The 13,670-nt window shown below is 37.4% G+C and overlaps 2 protein-coding genes across 2 annotated transcripts; both read left to right on the plus strand.

Annotated features, from left to right (window-relative positions):
* Positions 1 to 939: 939 nt before the first annotated feature.
* On the plus strand, positions 940 to 3,705 carry LOC113112458 (interferon alpha-inducible protein 27-like protein 2A). Its single transcript, XM_026278049.1, has 4 exons — positions 940 to 1,098; positions 1,190 to 1,213; positions 1,989 to 2,150; positions 3,187 to 3,705. The coding sequence occupies exons 1-4, from the start codon at positions 1,089 to 1,091 to the stop codon at positions 3,294 to 3,296; spliced, it is 306 nt and encodes a 101-aa protein (XP_026133834.1). The 5' UTR covers positions 940 to 1,088; the 3' UTR covers positions 3,297 to 3,705.
* Positions 3,706 to 4,528: 823 nt separating this feature from the next.
* LOC113113160 (interferon alpha-inducible protein 27-like protein 2A) lies at positions 4,529 to 6,862 on the plus strand. The gene is made up of 4 exons (XM_026279334.1): positions 4,529 to 4,609; positions 5,884 to 5,919; positions 6,000 to 6,161; positions 6,301 to 6,862. Exons 1-4 carry the CDS (start codon positions 4,600 to 4,602, stop codon positions 6,501 to 6,503), a joined length of 411 nt encoding a protein of 136 aa, XP_026135119.1. The 5' UTR covers positions 4,529 to 4,599; the 3' UTR covers positions 6,504 to 6,862.
* Positions 6,863 to 13,670: the final 6,808 nt, after the last annotated feature.

The raw sequence follows: 13,670 nt of genomic DNA on the forward strand, positions 1-13,670 counted from the left end.
CTACTCAGCAGCAGTCCAGTCCTTTTTGTCTTAAGCCCAGGCGAGATGCTTCTGATGCTGTCTGTTGTTCAAGAGTGGCTCGACACAAGGAATGTGACAGCTGAAACCCATGTCTTGCATACGTCTGTGTGTAGTGGTTCTTGAAGCACTGACTCCAGCTGCAGTCCACTCTTTGTGAATCTCCCTCACATTTTTTAATGGGTTTTGTTGCACAACCCTCTCCAGGGTGGGGTTATCCATATTGCATGTACACTTTTTTTTTCTACCACATCTTTTCCTTCCCTTCGCCTCTCTATTAATGTGCTTGGACACAGAGCTCTGTGAACAGCCAGCCTCTTTTGCAATGGCCTTTCGTGTCTTGCCCTCCTTGTGCAAGGTGTTAATGGTCGTCTTTTGGACAACTGTCAAGTCAGCAGTCTTCCCCATGATTGTGAAGCCTACAGAACTACACTGAGAGACCATTTAAAGGCCTTTGCAGGTGTTTTGAGTTAATTAACTGATTAGAGTGTGGCACCAGGTGTCTTCAATATTGAACCTTTTCACAATATTATAATTTTCTGAGATACTGAATTTGGGATTTTTCTTCGTTGTCAGTTATAATCATTAAAATTAAAAGAAATAAACATTTGAAATATATCAGTCTGTGTGTAATGAATTAATATAATATACAAGCTTCACTTTTTGAATGGAAATAGAGAAATAAATCAACTTTTTTATGTTATTCTAATTATATGACCAGCACCTGTATACAAAAAAGGCAAAAAAATAAAAAATCAGGAACAGGAAATATATATAGCCTATTAGAATATAATGTTAAAAATATAGTAACACATGGAAATAATGACCAAGGACGGAGATATTTGTTTACTTTTCTAAGGAGAACTGGACTGGAATGATGATTTTAAGTTTTAATAAGTTAGAGTGAGACAACAGATGGCAGTAATGCAAAACTATGGATGCCAACTGCCGTGAAACTCCAACAAAGAAGAAGAAATACTGTTGAACCTGTTTTTATACAGGCTATGTGTTGAACCTGTTTTTATATTGTACGTAGGCCATTGTCGCTCTGTAGTAAACTCTTTGAAAACATGTCGAGGGGTGAGTACCCAATTTCCATAAACGGCACAAAGCAAATATATCTCCTCTGTGTTTCGTTGTTTGCTTACGTACTCTCTGTTTTCATTTTCAGCTCTAATCATTACAGCTGGGGCTGGTAAGTGTAAGCAAAGACCAGCATATAATCTAGGCCCTTTTTAAATGTGTTTGAGCACGAATTAAAGAATAGTTCACCCCAAATATGATGGCCCCTCAGCCCATCAAAGATGTAGATGAGTTTGAAATCGGAACAGAAATGTAGCATGACAATATCATGACAATAGCGTCAGAATGAGTTCAGTTAGCTGATATAAACTATATAAATGATATGTCAGTAAACCACAAGCTGCATGTTTGTAATAAACAATTTTATTGACTTATAAATTAGCTGTCCTCTATCCATAATATAGCTTTATCCAGTGAAAAAATGAACAATTGTCTAGTCTGAATCACTAGAGAAATGCACAGACCAAGAACCATTTACAAGTGAAAACCGATCTAAATAAATCTATTGGTAAATTTCGTTGTGAAAGGACAACGGGGTTAGACTTTTTCACTAGAGAAAGCAGGACAGTTAAACGTTTCTTGCAAACATGGAGCTTTTCACTTCACACAACATTAACCGGTGGACTGAAGTGGTGTCCATTATTTGGATTATTATCTCTTTTTTTCATTATCTGTTTGGATACTCATTTCTCCTTATTAAATTTTTTTTATTCAAATCTTTTCTGGTGAAGAAATAAACTCATCCATATCTTGCATGGCTTGAAGGTGAGTACCTTAGTACCTTACCTCACACATACTTGTGTGAACTACTTATTTTATAGAAGTATTTAAAATTTATTAGAAAATTTAACTGAATGCTTTAAACTATTTATTTTCCTGTTGATTAGCTGGTGCAGTACTTCTGGCCCCTTTTGCGCTTGGCATGGCTGGGTTTACCACCGCCGGCATCACTGCAGGTTCTGTGGCAGCTGGCATGATGTCATCAGCAGCCATCTCCAGCGGTGGCGGTGTGGCTTCAGGAAGTTTGGTTGCTCTCCTCCAATCTGCAGGTATTTTCTAATCCTATATTAAGAGTATAAATGCCCTAATAAGAGCAAAAAAAATGTAACACACCTGTACTAAAATGAATTCGTCTGATAAGCTACACGTGTAACTGAATTGTTTTGAAACGGTAGTTCCTGAGTAATGTCAATGGAAGGGTTTTTATTCTAAGATGCACGTATGAACTTGTATGACATCACTGGGCTGGGTACAGCTGTTCTCTGTGTCATTCTCATTCAGTTTTTCCTGTTGTAAGGCGTTTTGTGTTCTGACAAGTACCTCTCACTGATCTCTATCCACCTTATTCCTACGCCCCATGACCCTTTTTCGTGAATTATGGGTGTAACTTCTGTTAAGCTGTAAATCAGTAAAAGGCTCGCTTTATGAATGCAAAATATGTTATTGTTTTTTTCAACTGGGCACAATGAGATGACATTATTCTACTCACCCATTCAACCATCAAACATAAAAATAACAGTGTAAAAAGATAAACGGGAACTTTCAACAAACCATGAATAACCCCAAAAGCCAGATTTGTTCAACAGCAATAACAGATGGGTGAAATATCACTGTAGTAATATCTGTATTATGTAATATATGTTGCCTTAATAAAATATGCCATAGATATTCTTATAACATGTCATTCTGTATCACTCTGTGTTGTTTATTTTTTTTTTATTATAAAACATGAAGGGAAATCGACAGCTCATTCAAATAGAAGTTCCCCAAACCGGAAGTGGCAACCATAATTCAAAACGCAGTAGGCTTCAGTGGATACTGTGGCATTAAAAAGGAAAGTCTTTGTTACTGTGGCAAATGGGATAAAGTCCCTTTGGTGAAAAAGGCCAAGTACTGTATAAGAAGACCTTTATCCCAACCTCCATTAATATTTTATATAGGATCTTAAAGATTTTTTTTTTTAAGTGATGTATGTATTGTTAACTAAAGTTGTGATCATTGTTTGTGTTGTTGGTTGAGCCTTTGCCTAAAGGCTATTTTCTACCCCATTAGGGTTAGACAATAAAGCTTTTGTCATTTTTTTAGGCGCTGCTGGTATGTCTGCAACAGCAACAGCTGGTGTGGCATCTGTGGGCGCTGCTGCAGGAGCTCTAGTAAGTGGGGCAGTCGGTTTGTTGAAGAAGATGAGGAAATGAGAAATGTACTGGAGTCCAGAGAGCTTCTGTTTACAGCCGGCTACCATGAAAAGAGTTTAGCAGCAGCCTTTGAGTGTTTAAAGTAATTTTCTGTAGCTTGATTTTAAGTGTTTAGCTAAATTTTAAAAATAAGGATGTAAGCACCCAAAACTTGAAAAAAAAAATCTGTGATTTTTCATTTGGCACTTTGTAACTAAAATTATACTGTGGCTCTAGGCTAGATGCGTGGTCTGTGTTTAAATTTATGTACTAAAAGCACTTTTACATTGTGTTTACATCATGTGCAGAATTATTCATATTCACTGTTTTTCATAGATTGCAAAAATGTACAGTAACTACTTTAAAATGAATCCATGTAGTAAATTCATGTTGCTAATAATGTGATTAAATTTGAATTCTGTCACCGGAATCCTGTTTGTCTTCGTCTTGTTTTAATTTTCTGCAGAAAATGAGCTGGTTTACACACAGCTTGCTGTCTGTGTGCAAAGAGGTGAACAAACAGACTTACAGTAGCTTATAAAGACAACGTTTCAAGGTGACGCCCTTTGGTCCTCAGCTTTTGACCAACTAGGAGACTCCATGGAGAGTCTCCTCCATCACACCATGTCATATCTGATACATTGCTAACGTTCATAAAAACATGTAAAGACTGACATGTATGCAAACACCTGGCAACTTTACAGTGGAATAAGTTTCTTGTTATAATTAAATTGTTGATCTTGTTCTTCTAAATTGTACAATGAAAATATTGGCCCATTAAGAAATCATTAACAGATTCTTTAGGAAACCATGAAGTTATTAAATGGCTTTGCTTCTAAAAGTGCACTCACAGTGATCCCACAGAAGAGCCATTTTTGAACAACATTTTATTATTCTGAAGAACCATTTTCCTCTATAAAGAACCTTTTGTGAAATTAAAGGTTACAGTTCACACTACCACAATAAACTTCTACCAAATAACTGTCACCATTAAGATGACAAGGAATCCGAACATTTTTCTCAGTTGACATTTACTATTATATCTTAAAATGTAAATGAATGGAATTATCAAGTTAAACATGTTCAAGAAGACAAAAGACAATCACTTCTTTTTCCACACAAATGCAGTTTGTTAGGGTGTTGCAGAAATACTCCCATTCAGTTCTGGTTTTCCCGGATGGAGTCAGACGGCATGTGATTTCCCGCCCCTGAGATGTTTCGGTTTTGTCACGTCATTACTTCTTGTGCAGCGTACATTACAGCGGCACAAATCCGTGTGCATATAAAAAAAGCACCATTCTCGTTCTGTACGATCTATTAGACCATGAAACGTGGTAAGTACCTCAAACGTTTGCTTCTGGTCAATATGAGATATATATGCAGATGTGTAGCATGAGGCGAAATCTAACCGATGTGGGTAAAAGTTTTTTTTTTTTTTTTTTGCTGTATTTAAAATAAACACAACACTCGATCAGAAAATTAAATAATAATATTTTAGAAATGTGCTGTTCAAATAGCATTATTTGTGAGTTAGAGCTGGAATTTTGAAGAAGAAATTTTAGTATTTAGAAGAAAGAAGAAAATATATTTAGTAAATGACGAGATGAATTTACAATTCAAAAGCAAATAATAGGTCTTAGATTTGCCCAAAAGGCTGTATACTACACGGATTAACTGACTGACTTTCTTACTCCATTTTACAGTCTAACTGCTAAATAAGCAAAACGTATAAATGAACTATTTATTGAGGAGTATCTTTCAAAATGTTATTCAAATGCAATATTTTTCAGACAATTGCCAGTGAACATAAAAAAAGGTATATAATTTAGGGTTTGTATAGGGTTGCAAAGGGGTGGATCATTTCCATAGCAAAAGTGTTATATAAAATTATGGCAGTTACATACATTTTAAGAGCTTTAGAATGTTTATTGATTTAATAAGCTTCTTGTTTTGTGATTTCATAATAGAAACGGGTTCAAAATTAATTAAAAAAAAAGAAAAGAAAAAAAGATATATATGATGGTTTCTTGAGTTCTGATGTCTTATAAATTCCATAGGAACTTAATCTGGGGAATTCTGGAAATATTCAAGTTTTAATTAATTGGAATTAATTGGAAATTTGGGGAAACTGTATCATATACTGTACAAACTTACATTTTGTTTGGTCATAAGTTCACATGCATGCAAACTAATACAAATTTTAAAAATATATATTTTTTTATTTTATTAACTATTTATTTGTTTATTTTTATACTGTGATACTTTTTTTCAGAATTCATTCATCTTGCTATTTAGTCCAATCTTTTGTGTGCAGGATTCAATAAATTATCTGTGCATGTTATAGATGAATGCACAGTGTAGGGTGTGCTGTCTGCAGTAAGTGTGCTGTGTGCTTGTGATTGAAGAATGGACAGGGTTGGAATTCAACTGAAAATGCAATGAATCTGCATTAAATTTTCAACTACATTTTAGTTCCCTGTTCCTGCCATTTTGCAGATTCCCATTAATTCCCATGGAATTTTTCAAGTCTTGAAAATTCACAGAATTTTGCAACCCTTAATTTATAAATAATTTCTGCAGTGATTTTATCAGTTTTATCCATTTTCAGGACTGTTCACCATAATCGGGGTCACAGCAGGGGCAGGTAACTGTGTTCTGATGATTTTTTCTTTACATGAAAGCACAGTTGTACAGAAGATAATTATTTGTATTTATGTCCATTAGTCGGTGCGGTTGCATTGGCCCCGCTGGCACTCACCATGGCTGGATTCACCTCTGCAGGTATAGCAGCAAGTTCTTTGGCTGCCAGCATGATGTCATCAGCAGCCATTGCCAATGGAGGTGGTGTGGCTGCAGGAAGTTTGGTCGCTCTCCTCCAGTCTGCAGGTATTCTTTATTAAAATTTAATTTGCCTGTCCATTTTAAAGGAATAGTTAACCATAAAACATACCCCTATGTCATTTCCAAAATGTTCCTGAAGATTTTGCAAATTTTTGGTGATGCGAAGATTGTTCTCCCTGGTCAGGTGCTGCTGGACTGTCTGCAGGTTTGACAGCAGCCGTGGCATCTGTGGGTGGAGCTGCAGGGGCTGTAATAGGTGGAGCTGCAGATTTGCCCTCTCATTCCAGGGGTCCACCTTCACTTGAGAATGAAGATGATGGAGATGAAGAACAGGAGGATGCAGAGATGATGAATTTGCAAGAGGCCAAAGAGCTTATGCCAAAATAAGGGCCTCTGATAATAACACATAACAATGCGTTTGTGTGAGCACTTTGTGTGCACATGTTAATTTTATGCTTGTACAGGTAAAATGTGCATGTATAAGGTGGTTGAAGATCACTTTTTTTATTAAATAATTAAAGCATGGTTTTAATATGAGAAATTGTAATTAAAAGGATTTGTGTCCTTGAATTCTGTTATGTACCTTTTTAATACTTTCTAGGCTGATTTGAAACAATCTCTATTTTATAAAACACTACAAAATGAAGGTGACTTGACTTAATTAACTGTCTAGTCATTTAAAGTAGTTTGAACAATTGTCATAATGCTGTTATTTGCAACCTAATAATAAAAAATGAAAAAAGAAAGAATGAACTTTGTTCTTTTTCCTGGCTTTATGCACTTTACACATTTGTTTATTTCTGTGTGGATCAGGGCCGTGCACAGACCTTTTGAGGGGCATGTGCTGAAACTGAAAAAGGGCACCCCCCCCCCCCTCCCTTTATTTTCTGGCTTTCTTCTCTTGTTTCGTCTGGAGGTAATTGTCGACACAGGCTCCGAAGTCCCGATCTGAATCAACCGAGTGGCGAACAGGCTCCGAAGTGCCGATCGTCATTGGCGCCGATACAGGATGGCTGCCGCCGTGACGTGCTCTGCAGTTGTTTTTGTGTTTTTGTTAGTTTGTCCTGTCTTTAGTTATATTCCTGCAATCAGTTTCACCAGGGATGAATTGCTGGACATTTGGCAACACACATCTCCCGATATATCACCGGTTTTCGACTATTTTGATGTTTTGCTGGACATTCTTGTCGGCGGAGAGGCTGCGCTGATCACACGCTTCAAGAGGACGCGCAGACGGGGAAAAAGAGCTGGATTTCGAATGCCATTGCCTAGCTTCCATCTGGCAAATCTCCGCTCTCTACCCAACAAAACGGACAAACTGCTTCTGCTCTCTTGGACAAATAAGGATTTCTCACACTCTGCTGCTCTGTGTTTCACGGAAACTTGGCTGAATGACTCCATACCGGACAGCACGCTCCATCTGCTGGACTTTCAGCTATTCAGAGCGGACCGCGAAGCAGAATCAACAGGGAAATCGCGCGGTGGCGGGACATGCTTTTACATCAGTGAACGGTGGTGTACAGATGTAACTGTGTTAAAGAAGATGTGCTGTCCTGATCTAGAAATGCAGTTGGTCAACTGCAAGCCGTTCTATTCGCCGCAGGAGTTTCACTCGTTCATTCTGAGTGTTTACATTCCTCCGCCAGCGCATGTGAGCTCAGCTTTACAGAAACTCGCTGAGCTTCTATTGTCTTTTGAAGTTTCTGTTTATCTGTGAATCCTGAAAAAAAATTTAATGTAACCGTTTCCACAAAAATATTGTTCAGCTGTTTTCAATATTGATAATAATCAGAAATGTTTCTTGAGCAGCAAATCATGAACTTATACTGATTTCTGAAGATCATGTGACACTGAAGACTGGAGAAATGAGGCTGAAATCACAGAAATAAATCAGATTTTAACATATATTCACATAGACATCATCTATTTTAAATTCTAATATACTATTTCACAATATTGCTGATTTCACTGTATTTTTTATTAAATAAATGCAGCCTTGGTGAACAGTTTCTGACTTTATCTAATGATCTAATTGACCCCAAAATTTTGAGCAGTAGTGTATGAATTAAGCTTGTTTACTATTACTATTACTATTTAAATTACTATTTAGTTGTTCAATTTCAATCACGTTGTATTTTAACTCAAAATATAATGTTTCAAATATTTTACAAATTTTTCTTTACATCCTAAAATAGTTCTATATTTTTTAGAAAAAAAAAATACATTTTACTGACCACAAACTTTTGAACTCTAGTGTTTATTGTTAGAAAAGTCTTCTATTTTAAATAAATGCTCTTCTTTTTAACTTTTCATTCATCAAAGAATCCTAAAAGAAGTATCAGCAGTTTCAGTTTCAGCTGCACAACTCTGATAATAAATCATCATATTAGAATGATTTTGAAGATCATGTGATTCAAGATTCAAGATTTTCATTCGTCACATATAAAATTATATATAGAATATATATAACCAGCAGTGAAATGTGAGTCAGGTCCACTCCATGGACAGTGCAATTATTAAAGAAAACAACACAGATGAAAATATACATAAATATAGCTATTTAAGAATGAAATAAAAGTAAACAATGCAAATATAAGAATAAAATATAAAAAAGCTGTATATTGTAAAAATAAATATAGAACGCAAAGTAATGTGCATGAATGTAAACTGTAGTCTTAAATATTAAGATGTACAGGTATGTACAATGTGCATATGTTGCCCCCTTGGACAATAACAAAAAATGTGCTCTGAGTATTTGTTTAAGGACAGGCAATGTTAAATCTGTTCTACTCTCCAGATAACTTCTCAAATTGACACCTGGGATGATGGCTTGAATGACTGCCTCAACAATTTCTCCCTCATCATAACCCCTTTTGCATGCCCTGTGAATCTGTCTGTCCAGGCTGGTAAAGTTTAATTTGTCTCTCTGGACAGGTTCACCAATTTGTCCAATTATTTTGAGTTCTTTTTTGTACACTGGATGCACTAGTGTGACATTTTCTCCTGAAACTGATGAATTTGGCATTTTTCGGTCTGTTCTGTTGCAGTGTTTATCACAGGCTTTTTTGATGCAATTCCACTAACGCCCACAGAGTGGTGCTCCAGGTCAACTTTTTGCTGTCCCTCGTTGGTTGGCTCATTTTCTGCACTGGATGATCTCTCGGTTTTCTCTTCATCAATATTTATAAAACTGTCAATTTTCCCTTTGTATCTAATAACATAGATAGTCCTTCATCTTCAAGTGAAACAACATCATCTCCCTCTAAATACTGCAGAATACGTCTCCTCAGCGCGCGAGGCGTGTGTGTCTCATCCTCCTTCACATTTAGCATTAACATTTCACACAAATCTCTCAGTTGCGAAGCAGATAACTCTAGCAATTTACCCTCTATTTCATCCAGCGTCTCTTCCCACACAGGCAACATTATGGCCACTCAATGAACAGATTAACTCACTTTTGCAGTTGTTTTTTCCGCCGTTTCAAAGCCCACTCTACGTGATTCGCGGCTCGTTCTCAGCTCGCACTGCACTCGCGGCTCGTTTCATCACTCGATGGCCGCTCTGCACTTACCGCTCTATTCCTCCCGAAATCCGTCACAAACCGAGCAGAAACACCAATTTTATGTTGCCCCCTTGGACAATAACAACGACAGCTTTTCTTTTCTTGTAGATTTATTTGCCCCGGTTATTTTTCTCTTTTGTTTTCTGTGACAGATTCTGGGGCTGAAAGTTTTTACATGAACAAAACGTGTTAACTCTCATTCTTCTCACAGCGCCCCCAACAATATACATAATTTATGAAACTTTCAACATTTATTCTCTACATTATATTAGTAACAAATATATACCCTAAACACAGACATGAAACAAATTAAATAATTATTTGAGGTCCTTACACATGCATTTGATCTGAATCAACCGAGTCGCGAACATGCTCCGAAGTGCCGATCTGAATCAACCGAGTCGCGAACAGGCTCATAAGTGCCGATCTGAATCAACGGAGTCGCGAACAGTCTCCGAAGTGCCCATCTGAATCAACGGAGTCGCGAACAGGCTCCGAAGTGCCGATCTGAATCAACGGAGTCGCGAACAGGCTCCGAAGTGCCTATCTGAATCAACGGAGTCGCGAACAGGCTCCGAAGTGCCGATCTGAATCAACGGAGTCGCGAACAGGCTCCGAAGTGCCGATCTGAATCAACCGAGTCGCGAACAGGCTCCGAAGTGCCGATCTGAATCAACCGAGTCGCGAACAGGCTCCGAAGTGCCGATCTGAATCAACGGAGTCGCGAACAGGCTCCGAAGTGCCGATCTGAATCAACCGAGTCGCGAACATGCTCCGAAGTGCCGATCTGAATCAACCGAGTCGCGAACAGGCTCCGAAGTGCCGATCTGAATCAACCGAGTCCCGAACAGGCTCCGAAGTGCCGATCTGAATCAACGGAGTCGCGAACAGATCTGAATCAACGGAGTCGCGAAGAGGCTCCGAGTCCGAAGTCCCGATCTGAATCAACGGAGTCGCGAACAGGCTCCGAAGTGCCGATCTGAAAACTCCGACCAAAGAATGTAAAAAATAAATGCATTTTAATATAGTAAAAATAATTAAGAATGGTCTTTCTCTATATTATATTAACAGCCTAACTTTTAACGAGCAATGCACCATAAGATCACCTTTAAACTATAAAAAAAACACAATATTTCAGCCTATATTAATAACCTCTATGTAAGGAATCATTGAATACCGTACTTACCAAATTCATTAAACACGTTAATAATTAGTTTTTAAACACTGACAGGAACTTTCAGGTTGCGTTTATAAAACAACTCTATGAAAGACTCAGATCACGTATCTAAAAATAAATCGCTATAGTAAAAGAGAAATAATAAGACGAGTGAAGTTTCCTACCGTTCTGCTGTGTTAGGTCCTCACGCGCGTCTGACGCTCCGCGGCGCGTCTCCGCCCCTCACACGCGCGTTTACAGCGCTTAATCATATGTGCTAATTATTATACTTTTACTTCATTGTCAGCTTCAGGTACTTCATTTATTATTGTTCAATGAACTGTGAATACAGAATGTGGCTTTACAACCTGCCATGTTATTGCCTGCAATACTGCAATCTGACCAGCAGATACCACTATGTCCATTTTTAGTAAACCAGTAGTTCTAAGGCTTTTCTCAACGTTTTCTAGTTGTCCAGTGGCTATTGTCTTTGTAATTAAACTACATAGAATGGTCTCTATAGGCTACGCAGCAAACAAACATTTGAGGAATCAGAACACTAAATATGTTCGGCTTGAACGGTCTTTCCTTCTGCAATGTTACGCTCTATTTTTTTTTTATTTATTTTTTTGTGGTTTTACAGGTGCATCTCAATAAATTAGAATGTCAAGGAAAGTTCATTTATTTCCGTAATTCAACTCAAAATGCGAAACTCATGTATTAAATAAATTCAGTGAAAAACCCAACAATTCAATTTATTAGAATATGGTGACATGCCAATCAGCTAATCAACTCATAACACCTGCAAAGGTTTCCTGAGCCTTCTAAATGGTCTCTCAGTTTGGTTCACTAGGCTACACAAACATGGGGAAGACCGCTGATCTGACAGCTGTCCAGAAGACAATCATTGACACTCTTCACAAGGAGGATAAGCCACAAACATTCATTGCCAAAGAAGCTGGCTGTTCACAGAGTGCTGTATCCAAGCATGTTAACAGAGAGTTGAGTGGAAGGAAAAAGTGTGAAAGTAAAATATGCACAACCAACCGAGAGAACCACAGCTTTATGAGGATTGTCAAGCAAAACTTGATTCAAGAATTTGAGTGAACTTCACAAGGAATGCACTGAGGCTGTGTTCAAGGCATACAGATGTGTCAAGAAATTTGGCTACAGTTGTCATATTCCTCTTGTTAGGCCACTCCTGTACCAAAGAGCACGTCAGAGGCATCTTACATGGACTAAGTAGAAGAAGAACTGGACTGCTGCCCAGTGGTCCAGAGTCCTCTTTTCAGATTAGAGCAAGTTTTGTATTTCATTTGGAAACCAAGGTCCTAGAGTCTGGAGGAAAGGTGGAGAAGCTCATAGACCAAGTTGCTTGAAGTCCAGTGTTAGGTTACCAAAGTCTAGGGTGCAATGTCATCTTCTGGTGTTGGTCCATTGTGTTTTTTTGAAAACCAAAGTCACTGCACCCGTTTACCAAGAAATTTTGGAGCACTTCATGCTTTCTTTTGCTGACCAGCTTTTTGAAAATACTGATTTCATTTTCCAGCAGGATTTGGCACCTGCCCACACTGCCAAAAGCACCAAAAGTTGGTTAAACGACCATGGTGTTGGCGTGCTTGACTGGTCAGCAAACTCACCAGACCTGAACCCCAGAGAGAATCTATGGGCTATTGACAAGAGGAAAATGAGAAATGAGACCAAAAAATCTAGATGAGCTAAACGACACTGAAAAGAAACCTGGTCTGAGTTTCCCAAAAGCTTTGTAAGCTTATACATTCGTAAAAACAATCGTACGACTGATCTTAGTATTACGGTCTGCTTCCCAAAAGCAGTGTAACTTAAGTAGCACTTGAAAATCATTTTAGATCTACGGTGCTCTGAAGTAAAGCTATGTGTTTACTGATCTTTGATAGTTTTTTACATTAACATAATATTATGCAGCTATTTAAAATGATTAGTTTGTTGAAAAGTTTATTTTGAGGTTTTAAATGATGTTTACTATTTAATTGTTGAACATTTGGCACTCCCTGTTGTTCTTTTGTCTTTCATCATTCCATTTTCTTTCTGTTGTATGCGTGTGGTCCATTTCTTTCTAACCTGAAGGTTTTACTGATGTACTCATTCGGCTGTTCGATTTTATTCAATATATTTTATCGCTTCCAATCCTAGCATTTCTCTCACTCACTCATTGGTGCCTTAGCCAAAGTGAGGAGTCTGAGGAGCCTGATAATTTAGATCTGCAGAGCAAAGTCAAGACTGATGTAGTTTGCACCTAATAGGCTTTAGCTTTTAAGATAAATTCAATAAATCCAAATCATAGTGACTGATTGGAAAGAATAGATTTTTTTCTATGCATGCTGGAAACATGAGACACAGCAATGTAGGGTCAGAGTTTCTGTTTTCTGATTTTGTGCATATGGCGTTTACAACATATTCTGTTCGTGTAGATTGATTGAAAATTATGCTTATGTAATAATGTTTATAAAAATGTGATATATGTTTTAGCTACCTGCTTTGCTTGATCTGAGAGTAGATTTTCAGTAAATCTTAAACTATTCAGTGTTGCTCTTCATGATTCAACTGACTCATATTCGCATGCTTTGAGTAAACTCTCTTAAAGAACAGTTTTTATATGCTTTATTTACTAATTTTTCTGAAACGTTTTTGTTTCTAGCTAATATTTTATTTATCATAAATACCCACAATGAAATTATATTTTCAGTTTTTGCATAATTTTGCGTAAAAAAAGCTTAATCAGAAAGTTTTTACCGGTATTTGTTTATTTATTTATTACATGCATGCTCTTCGCTGTCACTGTCTCCTTGGTAAACAA

The sequence above is a fragment of the Carassius auratus genome, chromosome 13, assembly GCF_003368295.1.
Source record: "Carassius auratus strain Wakin chromosome 13, ASM336829v1, whole genome shotgun sequence".
Taxonomy (NCBI): Eukaryota; Metazoa; Chordata; class Actinopteri; order Cypriniformes; family Cyprinidae; genus Carassius; species Carassius auratus.